This window comes from Vipera ursinii (genome assembly GCF_947247035.1).
Source record: "Vipera ursinii genome assembly, chromosome: 1".
Classification (NCBI taxonomy): Eukaryota; Metazoa; Chordata; class Lepidosauria; order Squamata; family Viperidae; genus Vipera; species Vipera ursinii.
The window spans coordinates 349,281,964-349,298,471 of NC_139512.1; the positions used below are offsets into that span (position 1 = coordinate 349,281,964).

A 16,508-nucleotide genomic window follows, 5' to 3' on the forward strand; every position below is an offset into this window, starting at 1 on the left:
TTCTTCTCCGTGTGCCTTGCTTTAGAATTCGAGATGGTAGCATAGATTGTTCTCTCTCAGATTTTTTTTTCTTTCCTGTTCAGTCGTGTCTGATTCTTGGAGACTGCCTCAACAAGTCCTTGCAGTGTTCTTGGCAAGTTTTGTTCAGAAGTGGTTTGCCATTGCCTCTTTCCTTGGGCTGAAAGAAAGTGACTGGTCAAGATCACCCAGCTGGCTTTGTGCTTAAAGCAGGACTAGAATTGACAGTCTCCCAGTTTGTAAATCTGATGCCTTAATCACCAGCGTATCAAACCTAGTCCTCACTCTTTCAGATTACATATAGAAAAACAAATTAGTGAAAACATATATGTAAGTGTAAGTAAAGAAGTGACATCGCAAGATGCTGGCCAGAATGGATTTTTTCCCCCTGAACGGCTAGTTTTCTGCTTTCAAGGAGCAATTATGCTTAGAAATCATTCTGGTTTTTCCCATCTTGTTGTATTGTTATCTTTCTTTGTAAATCAGGCTTAGCATTCTCTCGGGATTGATGTAATATACCCCCTGACAAGCAACAACACAATTAATTCCTTTCAGTGTCCCTTCATTCCAACTTGGGACTTTAAATTCCAGTCAACAACGCTTCTTCCTTTTGTGCGAAAGCCTCAAGAATGCATTGCATTTTATTTATTTATTAAATTTATATGCACCCATCTCTCCAACTTTTTTCCACCAGTATCCTAGATTCTAAGGCTTGATTACTTGCAGTACATGCTTGCTGGCTTTCCTGAAACTCATACTAACTTTGGAAACCGCTAAAAATTAGTGATTAGTATTGCTAACTTTCCACAATCCATGTTTGTTCCTTTTGGTTGTGAGAATCAGCCACCTGCCATGCAATTACTGAAGTCCAGTTTTCACTGAATGGGTAAACCTGTTCAACTCCCATCCCAGGTGCTGAGTGTCCATTTAGGTGTATACACTGTCTCTTTAAGACATTTTCCCACTTTACAACTGACGCTTTTCTTTCTTTGTGGATATATATTTGTTTAACATAATGTTTATTTCACCAGGTTACCGGCATCCCTCACCGACCATAGTAGCAAGAACAGTAAGGATTCTGCACACACTCCTTGCTCTGGTTAACAAACATAGGAACTGTGATAAGTTTGAGGTGAATACCCAGAGTGTGGCTTACCTTGCAGGTAAAAACCCCAAATCTATGAGGTTTGTATCCAATCCAGGCCAACCCAAACTGGGTAATACATAGTGTGAAAGTATTCCTCTCAGTTCCTAACAAAATGTTGAGCTGCCAAAAGGAGGGAGCCAGTCTACGTTTAATAATAACAACAGTGCCTATGATGGAAAGGCTTGACCTCAATCCTCATTCAATCTCCCCATTCCCAGCTATAACATTTTGGAGATCCTCTTTGAATATTTTGACTATACTGCAGAGTTCTCAGTCTTGGCAACCTTAAGATACCGTATTTTCTGGCGTATAAGACGACTTTTTAATGCATGAAAATCTTCTCAAAAGTCGGGGGTCGTCTTATACGCCCAGTCGCCTTATACGCCGGAAAATAGTAAATCCTCGGGAGCAGAGACGTTAGTGGAAACGGACAAATCCAGTGCTCGAGAATGGCGAAAGACGGCCTCCTCATAAATAAACCGACCAGCCCAACTGAGGCTGAGGCTCCAGCTTACCGGCGTCCTAAGGCAGCAGACCCCTCTTTTTTTTTTTTTTTTTTTTTGGAAGGGAGCAGGAGTCAAGCGTGTGCCGAGCCGCCGGCGCTTGGCGAGCACGAGAGCTCAAGGGAGCGCGGGAAGCCAGGCGGAGGCCGACCTGACATGTTCGCACGGAGCTGAGCTTCACCTGACCCTGGGAGTTCAACTTCAGGGCATGGTGCCGTGGCCAGACCTACAGCAACACCCGCCCAGGAAGGCGCAGCTCGGGAATTGCGACAGGCAGACCGCAGCGGAAAGATGGCGCTGGGGCTTCAGCAACCTGGGGTCGCCCCTCCTCCCTGAAGTAGAAGGCAGCCTTTTGAAAAATAAATATTATAATATGTGCGGGGTTTTTCCCCTTTATTTCTTTTTCCCCTTTCTGTATACTCCAGCGATAACTTATGCAAGTGAAAGGAGGAAAAAGCCCGAGTTTGCATTTTCTTGGAAAACTTTAGAAAAGCACAGCAAAATGCAGGGGAGGGTAAACGGGCTTCTCGATCTCTGCCACACAGGGCTCCTTCTGGTTTCTAGTTACTTGGAAACTCGGGGCTTTCTTTGAGGGAATCTCAAACTTGCGGCGCAGGGCTGAGCCCGTTTCTTTCACCACCACCACCCCGCCCTCCGCCGCCCTGTTCATTAACTAACCTACGGAAAGAACCGCCTTCTTTCAGACCTGGTGCCTTCCCGAAGTGTTGGGCCACAATGCTCGTCACTCCTGGCTGAAACAGCCAGCGCGTGTGGCTGAAGTAGAAGGGGGCGCCAACGCGAGAGGAGACGAGGTTTAGGCGAGGCAGAGCAAAGCTGATCTCGAGGCCAAAAGCTCTTAATAAACCTTCACCTAATTGAGAAGCAGCCCTGACTTCCTACTTACCCGTATTTTCCGGCGTATAAGACTTTAACCCATGAAAATCATCTCAAAAGTTGGGGGTCGTCTTATACGCCGGAAAATACGGTATGTGGACTTCAACTTCCAGAATTCCTCAGCCAACATAGAGAATTCTGGGAATTGAGGTCCACATATCTTAAGGTTGCCAAGGTTGAGAAACACTGTGCTATTGATATATGATTGAGGAAACCTGGCTTAAAACTTTAGTCCCTTGCTAAATCAGTACAGGTAGTCCTCAAGTTGCAACTGTTATGGAGCCTGCCCATTACAGTTACAATGGTCTTACGACCTTTTTTTTTGGCGGTTGTTAAGTGAACACGGTTTTTGTTAAGCAAACATAGCAGTTGACAAGTGAACCCGTGGTTCATTGTGGGTGCGGCTTTGCTGAGAAACAGACATACAGTAAATGCTAAGATAGTAATATAAAGAGACAGATTAAAATATTACGAAATATCCAAATCTTGTGAGATTCCTGTATGAGGTTCCATGCGTGGGCATTGTCATCACATGGGAACTCGGAGTCCGATTGTCCAAATGATTTGGAGGGTTTGCCAAGTTATAAGGCATTTATAACAATAAAGATTATTAGGGGCAACAAACTGATTACAGACTGGAGGCTAAAACATACAAAGAACAGTTGCTGGAATTGGGTATGTCTGGTTTAATGAAAAGAAGGACTAGGGCAGGGGTAGGCAACCTCGGCTCTTTTATGACTCATGGACTTCAACTCCCAGAATTCCTGGGCCAGCTGACTCAGGAATTCTGGGAGTTGAAGTCCATGAGTCATAAAAGAGCCGAGGTTGCCTACCTCTGGACTAGGGCACAAAGAAGAGGGAGTCAAGCTATTCTCCAAAGCGCCTGAATGCAGGGCAAGAAGCAACGGATGGATACTAACCAAGGAGAGAAGCAACCTAGAACTAAGGAGAAACTTCCTGACAGAACAATTAACCAGTGGAACAACCTGCCTCCAGAAGCGGTGAATGCTCCAACACTGGAAGTGTTTAAGAAGAGACTTGGCAACCATTTGTCTGAGCAGGGGGTTAGAATTAGAATTAGAATTTATTAAATTTATATGCCGCCCTTCTCCCTAAGGACTCAGGGCGGCTCACAACAATAAAAAGTTAAAAAACATAAAATACAAAATTTTAAAAAGAATTAAATCATAAATGTAATAAATGCATAACGATTAACCCAGTAAAATCTAATTTAGAACTATAGTCAGTCCAGGCTCGATTGTTGGAACAGCCAAGTCTTCAGCTCACGGCGGAAGGACCGAAGGTCAGGGTTGGGCTAGAAGACCTCCAAGGTCCCTTCCAACTTTATTATTATTAGTATTATTAAAAAATGTTGGGGGTGGATATCTTTGGTTGAGGATTCAACAAGAGTCTCATCGTGCTTTAGGATCTTTAGGACTAGAATTTTGTCACAGAGTGGAGCATTGACAGTGCAGTGGCTCCCTCGAATTTTATTTTTACTTCTTTAAAATTAAAATGAATGGAACCGAGTTTCTCAGGATTCTGAGTTCTTGATGCCATCGCTGATGGTTGAGTTTTCCCTAAATACTAGAAGAAGAATGCCATGTCTGCTGTTTGGAAGAAGAACGTGAAATACAGTATGTAAAATGTCCTTTGAATATTTCTGTGCTTCCTTTTGTCTGTTCAGCTCTGCTGACTATGTCCGAGGAAGTTAGGAGCCGGTGCAGCTTAAAGCATCGGAAATCCCTCCTCTTGACAGATATTTCAATGGAAAACGTTCCTATGGAGACATATCCCCTACATCACAATGAAGCCAGTTGTAGGTCAGTGGACTTTTGAAAACTTTTATTAGAGGATATGGACAGTTCTGTAGTACTCCGTCTGATAGAATTGTGCATTAAACTCAGATGTCTTGTCTCTTGATGCTGTTCTTTGGTGCAAAATGACATTTAGGAAGGGATCTGGAGAGATACTTCAACCCACATGCTTCTCTCCAGCCAGGAGAGAATTTGTTTGTTTCTGCGAATTACTGAAGACAGCTTATAATTTATGGCTAAATGATTTATGACACGGGAAAAAGGGGGGAAGGGTGGGAGGCCAAAAGGCAATATTACTTCCAATTAAAATTATTCTGGGAAAGAAAGAGCTGTATTGGAATTGACCCTGGAAGGCTCAAGGATGGTGTTTCACTAGCTAGATTCATGTACCGGCTGTGTTCAGACAATATGCTAACCCCATAGTTAGCTTAACAGGTGTAACTGAATTCAGTTTCCTGGGCTGAGTTTACAGTATATTTTTAACATAACCCAACGGCTGTATTTATGTGACACGCTGTGTTGAAATGAGATGAGATGCCTGGTTCACAACAGTATTCTGGCTGGCTCTCATAATATGCTAAACCATAAATTATTCCACTTCATTCTAGTTAATCTATATGTCTCAATAAAAAGAGAATATCTGTAGTTTGGGATTAAATTATGGGGTTCTTGGTGCTCTCTGAGCTTGCAGACCTTTCATGACCCAACTAGGTAATATCATCAGTTACGCTGCTGATGCTGATGCTACGTAGCTGATGATGCCACCTAGTTGGGTAATAAAACATTTGAAAGCAAACACCAAGCACTCTATAGTCTACATATTGTATAACCCCAGTCGCAGAATCAGAAAGTCTGGATATTCATACACTGGTTAGATGTGGTTGACTGGTTTGTGGTTTAGCAATTCATGTGAATACAGCTATTGCCCTGAGTTGCTGTTTGAGCAAGCTAGAATCAGACTTGGAGACAGACATAGCTTGCTTTGTATTCTTCTGAATTCCTCCTCCTTAAAGGTTAGAAGCTTGTTCTGAACAAACCGTTGGTAACACGCCACCTCGCATGAACCCATAGCTTCGCTCCATAAGTTTTCAACAAACTGCTTTCAGATTACCTTAAAACAAGACATGGCATGTTCACTGACATTCATTCATTATGCTGGGCCCCAAATAAACTGCATTGTTACTTGTCTCATATCTCCTTCCGAGGGAGCCTAGTAGAATAGACACTAAAGAAGCATTAGTAGAATCTGGGCATTTTCTGAGGTGCAAGAGAGTAAACAATGTTACAATGTGTCATGATATCACTGAGCAAACGATGAAATCTTATCATTAGCATCACTTGTGTGACGGCATCATTAAGCCCATAGCATCAATGTATTTGTTCCAGTTATGTCTTTGGAAAATGCTGAGCCCCCTTGAATCATCAGCTTCAGGCCAAAGCACTAGATGTAAGGTAACCCACGGGTGCCATTTCAACTTGGTGGAAGGAAGGACGCCCACTTGTTGTCTGACTAATTTCTGGCTGTGTGGAGATGGTTTGTTTTTGGAATGACTGGTTTCTTTTTTCTTTTTAGGACACTAAGAGAAAACCAGCCCTGGTCTTCTCCCAAGAACTCTGACAGACATCTCGCTGCTAGTTACCCAACTGTTGGGCAGATCAGCCCCCGCACAAGGAAATCCATGAGCCTGGATATGGGGCAGCCTTCTCAAGCCAACACTAAAAAGCTGCTAGGTTGGTTGGGTGTGTCCATCTTCTTTTAACCACAAAGATTTGGGCCCGCCATTCACATGATCACGGCCGATGTGCAGATTTGCTTTAGACATTTTTATCAGATACGCCTTTTGTTTTCTGTACAGGTATTCCTCGACTTACGACCACAATTGGGACCGAAATTTCCGTCGTACATTGTTGCGGTCGTAAATCGAGTTGGACCCGATTTTATGACAGTTGTTAAGCGAATCACTGCAGACATCATGTGATCATTAACGAATCCAGCTTCCTCAAATGGGCTTTTTTTGTTTTTGCTGGAAATCGGCAAATAAGGTCGCAAACCACAATCCCATGACCGCAGGACGTTGCAACCAGTCAGAAACGGCGAGCCAGTTGCCAAGCGCTCAACTTGCGATCACGTGATTGTGGGGTGGTGCGACGGCCATAAGTTGCAAGTTCAGGTCATGAGATCCCTTTTGCCAAGGCCGTTGGAACATTGAATCGTTGTTAAATGAACGGCAGTAAGTTGAGGACTACCTGTATTAAATAGAGGGGCTGGAACATTGATGGAATCTAGAATCTAGAATACTCCCTGCATTAAGCCTTCAGTTCCGCCGGACTGCCACAATGCAGCCCGTGGATGCTGCTGCCGCTTCTGCTGAAAAGGGGAACCCTGCTAAATTTCTTGCCAGCATTCTCTGAACCACAAACTATTATTTGCAACCTCTGTTTATCCAGGATGCAAAGTGGATTCCAATAGAAGGGAATATGCGTAGTTCAGAGTTGAAGTGTGGAATCTTTAGTCCTCTCTGTGCTTGGTGGCTGCTGATGGTGTTACCTAGTTGGGTAATGAAATGTCTGCAACCGTACAGCCAAGCTCGGACAACACCAAGGACTCCACAGAGTGGCTTCTTATGGGAGCATACAGGTTTAACTGGTTTCACTTTCATAGGTACCCGAAAAAGTTTTGACCACTTAGTATCGGACACGAAAGCCCCTAAAAGGCAAGAAATGGAATCTGGGATCACCACACCTCCAAAAATGAGAAGAGTAGCAGAAAATGATTATGAAATGGGTAAGACGTTCAAGCAGAATGGCTTAATCGCTGATTGCTGTGTATGTTTAATTAAATGCCTGATACAATTATTTATTTTGGTATGCTAGAATACAGTGAAATCTTCCACTGCAAATAAATCCACAATACAGCAAAGTTTGCCAGGGTTGGAATTAATTTGTCCAGTGAATCTCACACCCCAAATCTTCCCTGCGTAGACCCTCTGAAAAAGATTTGGAGGGTACACTGGAGAATTTCCTTTTCCTGTTTCATAGGAGGGGACCACAGAGTAGAAATTGTTCACTGGCTCCTGCCTAAAATCAGAGACCTTACAGAAGTATAAAATAGATCTCACCAATTGAAATGCTTAAATGAGAATAGAAACATTTGTACGTTCTAAGATATTACCATTGTTTATTTTACTGTTCTGTTACCTTACTTCTGTTTACATATTTCTCCCTTTTTATTGTGGTAAGCTACCTAGAGGAGCACCATGGCAAGAGAGGTGGCAAATAAATGTAACAAATAAATAACTGTATGAAAGTCACTTGCAGACAAATGGCCCTTTTGCCAGTCTAGTTAAGGCAATGGCTGTTGGTCTGATCTGCAGAGATGTTCCATGGTTGAGATAAGATTGGAAGTGAATCCTCAGTGGTCTTCCCGGCTCTTTCATTTGAAACCTTATTGTGTCTCACATCTATTGGCGGGAGACCACCGTTGTCCAGATAGGCGGGAGTGAGTCCCTTCTCATGAGATGTGGCCCTCGGGCTCAGATGGATCTGTTGCTAACGCCCAGCTGTGTGGCAACGGCCCTGCCTGAGCTGCTCGACACCCTCTCAGGGTTGACGGTGGAGTTTCCCAGACTTATAGTTCTGGGCGACTTCAACCTGCCTTCCCTGCGAGAGTCATCAGAGTTAGCTCGGGAGTTCATGGCTTCCATGACGGCCATGGACCTGACCCAAGTAATTCAGGGCCCGACTCATGGGGCGGGTCACACCCTTGACCTGATTTTTCTATCTGGACAATGGTTGGATGATTTGGGAGGGGGCTCGCCATCTGTTGTCCCCCTGTCATGGTCCGATCATTATCTCCTGCAGCTGGTCTTCCATTGTGCCACCCCCCGCTGTGGAACCGACCAGATGGTTCCGTCCCAGGCGCCTAATGGACCCAGAACGGTTCCAGATGGCGCTTGTGTCCTTACCTATCTCCCTCACTCACAGCCCGGTCGATGCCTTGGTTGATGCCTGGGAAAGGGCGGCTACCGAGGCACTCGACTGTGTTGTACCCTTGCGACCCCAGACTCGGCACAGATCCCGTTGGGCTCCATGGTTTACTGTGGAGCTCCGGGAGATGAAGCGTCGGAGACGGGGTCTAGAGAGCGGTTGGAGGTCCACCCGGTCTGAATCTGACCAATTGCGACTAAGAGCCTTTACAAGGTCTTACCTCGCTGCGATGAGGACGGCGAAGTCTAATTACTTCGCTGCCCTCATTGCGTCCGCAGATAATCGCCCAGCTGCCCTGTTTAGGGTGACTCGCTCTCTCCTTAATCGGGAGGTGAGGGAGGAACCCTTACAGGGTCGGGCTGAGGAGTTTAGTCATCATCTGGTGGACAAAATCGCTCAGATCTGGACCGGTTTGGACTCTGACTGGGCAGAGTCTGGCATGGAGGAATCAAGCGGTCTTGAGCATGTTATCTGGACTGAGTTCGACCCTGTTTCTCCCGATGACATGGACAGGATTATGAGGAGACTGAGCTCCACCACTTGTTTACTGGACCCGTGCCCCTCCTGGCTGGTTTATGCGGCTCGAGAGGAGACACGAGGCTGGTTCCAGGCAGTAATAACTGCTTCCTTGAAGGAGGGTATCTTCCCCGCTGCCTTGAAGGAGGCGGTGGTGAGGCCCCTCCTCAAGAAGCCTGCCCTGGACCCGGCTGTTTTAAATAACTATCGTCCGGTCTCCAACCTTTGCTTTTTGGTGAAGGTTGTTGAGAGTGTGGTGGTGCATCAGCTTCCTCTGTTCCTGAAGGAAACTGATTATCTGGACCCGTACCAATCGGGTTTCAGGCCCAGGTACAGCACGGAGACGGTATTGGTCGCACTGGTGAATGATCTCTGGCGGGCTCGGGACAGGGGATGTTCCTCTGTCCTAGTCCTTTTAGATCTCTCAGCGGCTTTCGATACCATCGACCATGGTATCCTACTGCGGCGTCTCAGTGGGTTGGGAGTGGGAGGCACTGTTTTACGGTGGTTCTCCTACCTCCTGGGCCGTTCGCAGTCGGTGTTGACGGGAGGGCAGAGGTCCGCCCCAAGGTCTCTCGTTTGTGGAGTCCCTCAGGGGTCGGTCCTCTCTCCCCTCCTGTTCAACATCTACATGAAACCGCTGGGTGAGCTCATTCGTGGTTTCGGGGTGGGGTATCATCAGTACACTGATGATACCCAACTTTTTCTTTCCACCCCGAACCAACCCAGTGATGCACTCGACGTGATGTCCCGTTTCCTGGAAGCGGTCCGGGTTTGGATGGGGAGAAACAGGCTTCGACTCAATCCTGCCAAGACTGAGTGGCTGTGCATTTCGGCATCTCGGATAAACCAGGTTGTTCCACCACTAATGATGGGGGGTGAGGTTTTACCCCCCGTCGATAGGGCTCGCAACTTGGGCGTCCTCTTGGATTCACGGCTCAATTTTGAAGATCATATAGGAGCCGTGACCAGGGGGGCTTTTGCCCAGCTTCGTCTGATGCGTCAGTTGTGGCCCTGTCTGGACCAAGATGCCCTACGCACAGTCACCCATGCGCTTGTGACCTCCCGGCTAGACTATTGCAACGCTCTCTACATGGGGCTGCCCTTGAGGACCACTCAGAGGCTTCAGCTGGTGCAGAATGCAGCTGCGCGAGTTGTTATGGGAGTCTTCCGATACTCCCATGTAACACCTCTTCTCCGTGAGCTGCATTGGCTTCCGGTTGCCCTCCGGGTGAGATTCAAGCTGCTGGTAATGACCTATAAAGCTCTAAATGGCTTGGGTCCGGATTATCTAAGGGAACACCTGCTGCCGGCATCAACTTCCCATCGTCCTGTGCTCTCCCACAGGGAGGGCCTTCTTAGGGTACCGCCGGTTAAGGAATGCCGGCGGGTTATTCCCAGGGGAAGGGCGTTCTCTGTGGGCACGCCGGCCCTTTGGAACCAGCTTCCCACGGAGCTTAGGACCGCCCCCGACCTTCGCTCATTTCGTAGGGACTTGAAAACTTGGTTTTTTGAGCTGTCTGGCCCAGACTGAGGGGTTTTAATTATTTAATTAATGGGGTTTTAGTTAAGTTCAGGGATTAATTTAATCTTAGTTTTAATCGTTTTTAATTGTATGTGATGTATTTTAACTTTTAATTTTCCCTGTAAACCGCCCTGAGTCCTACGGGAATAGGGCGGTATATAAATTTAAATAAATAAAATAAATAAATAAATACATATTGAAGGAGCCTTACCTAAAACATAAGAGCTGTCGTCTATTCTTGCTATCCCTGGTTATAACCCGTGGGTTCCTTCCTGCAGAAACACAAAGGATATCACCCCAACAGCATCCCCATCTCCGTAAAGTATCCGTGTCCGAGTCTAATGTCCTCCTAGATGAGGAAGTCCTCACTGATCCCAAAATCCAAGCTTTGCTGCTGACCGTCCTTGTAAGTATATAATCCAAATCACTTGAAGATCCCTCCTGATGATACTGCTCGAAGAGTCACAACTGCAGTGATAGCAGCTCCCTGTCACACAGAAGAGGGGATTGATTTATTCTCCAAAGCACCAGAGGGCTGGACAAGAAATAATGGGTGGAAGCTTGTCAAAGAGAGAAGGAGAAATTTCCTGACGGTGAAAACAATGAATCAGTGGAATAGTTTGCCTCCTGGAGTGGTGGGTGCTCCATCACTGGAGGTTTTCAAAAATAGACTGGACAACTGATTGGGATGGTATAAGGTCTTTGAGTCCCCTTCCAGCTCCATGATTCTGTCTTTCTTTGTCTTTACTGCCCCTTTTGACTTTGTGCTGTCTGCAACTGTAGTTGATTTAATCTTAATAGCTGATTAGAAATTGCAAGCTGATGTTTTTCGTTCCTCCTCTTCCCTCTCCCACTTTTCTCTTTGGACAGGCAACATTGGTAAAGTACACAGCAGATGAGTTTGACCAGCGAATCCTGTATGAGTATTTAGCAGAAGCCAGTGTGGTTTTCCCAAAGGTCTTTCCTGTTGTGTGAGTGTTGAATTTTTCGAAGAAAGCAATTTTCTGCCAAAAGATAATCCACAAGGTGGTGTTTTTGAACATCTCTCTGTGCACTTTGGCTCTGGAAGAGTTCACTTGAAATTGAGCAGGCAGAGAGAAAGAATGTGACGAACATATATAATTGATAAAAAGGTAAAGGTTCCCCCGCACATGCGTGCTAGTCGTTTCCAACTCTAGGGGCCGGTGATCATCTCCGTTTCAAAGCCGAAGAGCCAGCGCTTGTCCGAGGACATCCCGATACTCCCGTGTAACCTCTTCTCCGTGAGCTGCATTGGCTTCCGGTTGCCCTCCGGGTGAGATTCAAGGTGCTGGTAATGACCTATAAAGCTCTGAATGGCTTGGGTCCGGATTATCTAAGGGAACACCTGCTGCCGGCATCAACTTCCCATCGTCCTGTGCGCTCCCACAGGGAGGGCCTTCTGAGGGTGCCGGCGGTTAAGGAGTGCCGGCGGGTGATCCCCAGGGGGAGGGCATTCTCTGTGGGTGCGCCTGCCCTTTGGAATGATTTACCGGTGGAACTTTGGACCGCCCCCGATCTGCGTTCATTTCGCTGGGATCTGAAAACCTGGTTTTTTGATCTATCAGGCCTGGACTGAAGGGGTTTTAGCTTTTAATATTGTTTTAATTGTTGGGCTTATGTAATTTAATCTATTTTAATTTATACTATTTTCATATTTTATGCTGCCCTGTAAACCGCCCTGAGTCCTTCGGGAATAGGGCGGTATAAAAATTTAATTAAATAAATAAATAAATAAATCTCCGTGGTTTCGACCCGCCAAACTTCCAACCTTCTGATTGACAAGCTCAGCATCCTAACCCACTGAGCCACTATGTTCCTCTATATAATTGATAGGACATAAATATTAAAGAAGTCTCTGCTCACGTTTTGGGTTGTGTGATGTCTGAAGCAGCCGTTAGAACAGTGTTTCTCAACTTCAGACATTTTAAGCCATGCGTGGACTTCAGCTCCCAGAATTCCCCAACCCAACATCTGGGATTGTCCAAAAGCCCACTCAAATTTGTCATGCACTTACCAAGAACATTATAGATGACCTGTTGGGATTATAGATTAAAAAAATAGAGTTGAACATGATTATGGTGGGTTTATTTACCTATACCTGCACCCTAGAATTCTGGTGATTGTACAGAAGATCAGTAGTTTGGCGGGTCGAATCCCGAGTGCCACATAGTAGAGTGAGCGCCTGTTACTCGTCCCAGCTTCTGCCAACCTAGCAGTTCGAAAGCATGTAAAAATGCAAGTAGAAAAATAGGGACCACTACGGTGGGAAGGTAACAGCGTTCCGTGCGCCTTTGGCGTCTAGTCATGCCGGCCACATGACCACGGAGACGTCCTCGGACAAGCACTGGCTCTTCGGCTTTGAAACGGAGATGAGCACCAGCCCCTAGAGTTGGAAACGACTAGCACGCATGTGTGGGGGAACCTTTACCTTTACCTTTAAAAGATATGATGGAATTGTCTAACCAGCATTGGAAATTCCCTGGCAAGAATAATTGATTTTCACAACCATTTCTATGTCAATACTCATTTCTATGTCTCAAAGGTGCTTTTTGAAGAGGCCACTGGACTTTCATGTTTTTGTTTGAAGACGTTTCGCTTCTCATCCAAGAAGCTTCTTCAGCTCTGACTGGATGGTGGGGAATGGAAGGATTTATACTCCTTGCAAACAGCTTGTCATTTGCATTCTTTTAGAGGGTCGTTGAGGCCACTTGGAGGTTTATCTGTATTGTCAGGTCACCTGAGTTGTGCAAATGGGTGTGGAGCCTTCTTGGAACTGCTGAAAGGACTGGGTTGTAGACTAAAGATAGATGGTGTTGTATCCCTCCCTCTCTATTGAGACAGAGCTGTTCAATTTTGATTGATACTCATTTCTATATTGTAATAAAACCTTGATGGATAAACACCCTTGATTATTTGCTGCAGTAAAAACTTGAAGGAGATAACCTGATCAAATATTGTATATATTTTGTTGTCTAGGCACAATTTATTGGACTTCAAGATAAATACTCTCTTATCGCAATGTCAGGATCCAAATTTATTGAATCCCATTCATGGGATTGTTCAGAGTGTGGTTTACCACGAAGAATCTCCACCACAGTACCAGACGTCTTATCTGCAGAGTATGTATCTTACAGCTCCTTCATCAATTGGGGAGGGGGGGAAGGTCTGCTTAGATACAGATTATATAAAACTATTTTAGGTATTCCCCATATATTTATTCTTTATAGCAAGGATCTTCAAACTTGGTAACTTTAAGACTTGTGGACTTCAACTTCCAGAATTCCTCAGCCAGCTGCCTGAGGAATTCTGGGAGTTGAAGTCCACAAGTCTTAAAGTTGCCAAGTTTGAAGACGACCTGCTTTATAGCATGTAAGCCAGTGTTTTTCAACCTTGGCCACTTTCAAATGTGTGGACATCAACTCCCAGAATTCTCTAGCTAGCACAGCTGGCTGGGGAATTCTGGGACTTGAAGTCCACATACCTTGAAGTGGCCAAAGTTGAAGACTTGGTTGTTTGAACAGGCCAGCCTGGACTAAGGGTTTGAGTTTATTTTAACTATTTATTGTTAGGGCTAATTAATGTTAATTTTCTTTTTAACTTTTGTATGTTGCATTTTATTGCCCTGTACACCACCCTGAGTCCTTTGGGAGAAGGGCGGTATAGAAATTTAATAAATAAATAAATATTGTTGTGATTTAGAGGCCTAGAGTCACCCAAAACAGTGAGTTGGTGGTATATAAATTTAACCAATAAAATTTTAAAATGTAGGCCTTGCCTCTTTCATAGATGCCTTAGGCCAGGGGTAGGCAACCTCGGCTCTTTTATGACTGAGCATAGCTGACTCAGGAATTCTGGGAGTTGAAGTCCATGAGTCATAAAAGAGCCGAGGTTGCCTACCCCTGCCTTAGGCTATCTTGCAAAAGAAAACTGACTTGCGGTACAAAAGGCTGTTTGAAGGATAGACCAACAGCACTTTTAAACATTTTTTCTCTCCCTTCTGCCTTTTGAGAGGGGGAAGGACATTTGATACAGTAGTGGAACGCCTGATCCTGGGAGCTTGTGGGCTCCCTTTAGTCACCTCTTGAAAAGGATTTCTGTTCCTGCACTAAGAACTGGAACCCATGGTCTGTATGACCCATTTCAGTTCTGTGTGCCTTTGCTTAAATGAATACTCTCCTGACTTTTTTGGCAGAAAGACACATAATTTCATTTGCAAAGGGACTGCCTTATCTTAAAAGTAATGGCCAAGGAGTACTAATTCTAGTTTTTACATTTAAAAATAATGTCCTTTGGGTATTTACACACGCATAGTGACTGTCCTTCATGCAGATTTCTTATAAGAAATGTTGGGAAAAACTGCGAAAAGGTAACAGGGTTTCTTTCTCTCCCTCTCTCTCTCCCTCTCTCTCTCTCTCTCCCTCTCTCTCTCTCTCTCTCTCTCTCACACACACACACACACACACACACAGAGAGAGAGAGAGAGAGAGAGAGAGAGAGAGAGAGAGAGAGAGCCTCAATTCGCTTCACTTTCTTTTAAGTTGTTCCTTCCCTCCCATTTTAATGCACGACTGAACTGCAAGATAATAAACGCAGGGCTAATCTAATGTAGGGTTTATTTTATTTTTTATTTTTATTTTTATTCCATTTATATCCCGCCCTTCTCCGAAGACTCAGGGCGGCTTGCAAGCTTAGCAGTAGCCTTAATTCTATGTATATGCCTGCTTATTAGGGCTTTCACACACACCCCAAGCGGCATTATTACAAAGTCAGCTTATTGCCCCCAACAATCTGGGTCCTCATTTTACCTACCTCGGAAGGATGGAAGGCTGAGTCAACCTTGAGCCTGGTGGGATGCGAACCTGCACTGATGGCAGGCAGCTGGTGTTACTTAAGGAGGCATTAGCCCACTGCTCCACCAAGGCTCCTTAACAACTGCATTTTACTATTTTTATGGAACCTGCCTTAGGCATCAGACCACTGTATTGTCTTTTATTGCATATGTATTGGAAATGTTTGAGGTTAAGACATTGTTAGAGTAACAGTTATGATTTTGATGATAAATGGATAGAGAACTGAACCATTCAAGAACGTTAGCAGTCGTGACATTTCAGTGATTGAAAAGCTTTTGTTACATTTTGCACATTTTACAGCCTGGTTTAGAAGTGGGAATTGAATCTCCCTTGATTGCTGTATACTGAATTATCTGTACCTGTTGACTAACCTCCAAGTACAGGATGGAGTTCTGGGACCTGAGGTGATAGGCCAATTGTGCTTACAGCCCTAAGGGTGAGTCCCTCGATGGGCTCATGGGGTGACGCTGGCATCAGAGTGATTAATCAGAATGTGTAGACCAAAGAATAAGAAGGAATGATTGCAGATTAGGTGGCCGTTAGCTTTCTCTAATTAAAACTACTCTCTCTTTTATTGTTGCTGCTGCTGATGATGATTTGCAGGTTTTGGGTTTAACGGCTTGTGGAGGTTTGCAGGACCATTTTCTAAGGTGAGTGATTCGGGCTTCTTTCAGACTGAATGCCACGTGGTGGTCTTGGTAAAATCAAGAGTGGATAGGAAAATGTGAGTCACAATGGAGGGTTAAATAAGAAAATTATCAGTCGTCACTGGAAACAACTGAAGTGCAGTTCGGGGGGGGGCGGCTGAGGGCAAACAAGCTGTTCTGATCTTGGAATGGGTGTTTCTGATTTGAATGTTTTCAGTCTTGAAATATTTTACAGTCGTGGGTATCGTGTGATGTCATATTTATATTTTGTGAATTTTGATCATACGCCCGTGGGGATGCTGCAATGGTTGTAAGTGCAAGGACTGGTCCTAAGACACTTTTATCACTGCTGCTGTAACTTCAAACAGTCACTAAATTAATGTTGGTAAGTCAAAAATGATCTCTAGGGCAGAAGGTTGGACTTAGATCAGGGGTCTTCAGACTTGGCCCTTTTATGACTTGTGGACTTCAACTCCCAGAATTCCTCAGCCGGCATGCCTGGCTGAGGAATTCTGGGAGTTGAAGTTCACAAGTCATAAAAGGGCCACGTTTGAAGACCCCTGACTTAGATGATCCTTGTGGT

General features: G+C 45.0%; 1 protein-coding gene across 1 annotated transcript in view; it reads left to right on the forward strand.

Moving 5' to 3' along the window:
- Positions 1–16,508, forward strand: part of NF1 (neurofibromin 1) — a 232,623-nt gene that overhangs the window by 205,726 nt on the left and 10,389 nt on the right. Inside the window, exons 49-56 of the mRNA XM_083379640.1 lie at positions 1,050–1,181; positions 4,250–4,385; positions 5,953–6,110; positions 7,042–7,164; positions 10,686–10,813; positions 11,278–11,378; positions 13,405–13,547; positions 15,882–15,928. Of these exons, the coding sequence (XP_083235766.1) occupies positions 1,050–1,181; positions 4,250–4,385; positions 5,953–6,110; positions 7,042–7,164; positions 10,686–10,813; positions 11,278–11,378; positions 13,405–13,547; positions 15,882–15,928 (968 nt within the window). The remainder of the gene's footprint in view (positions 1–1,049; positions 1,182–4,249; positions 4,386–5,952; positions 6,111–7,041; positions 7,165–10,685; positions 10,814–11,277; positions 11,379–13,404; positions 13,548–15,881; positions 15,929–16,508) is intronic.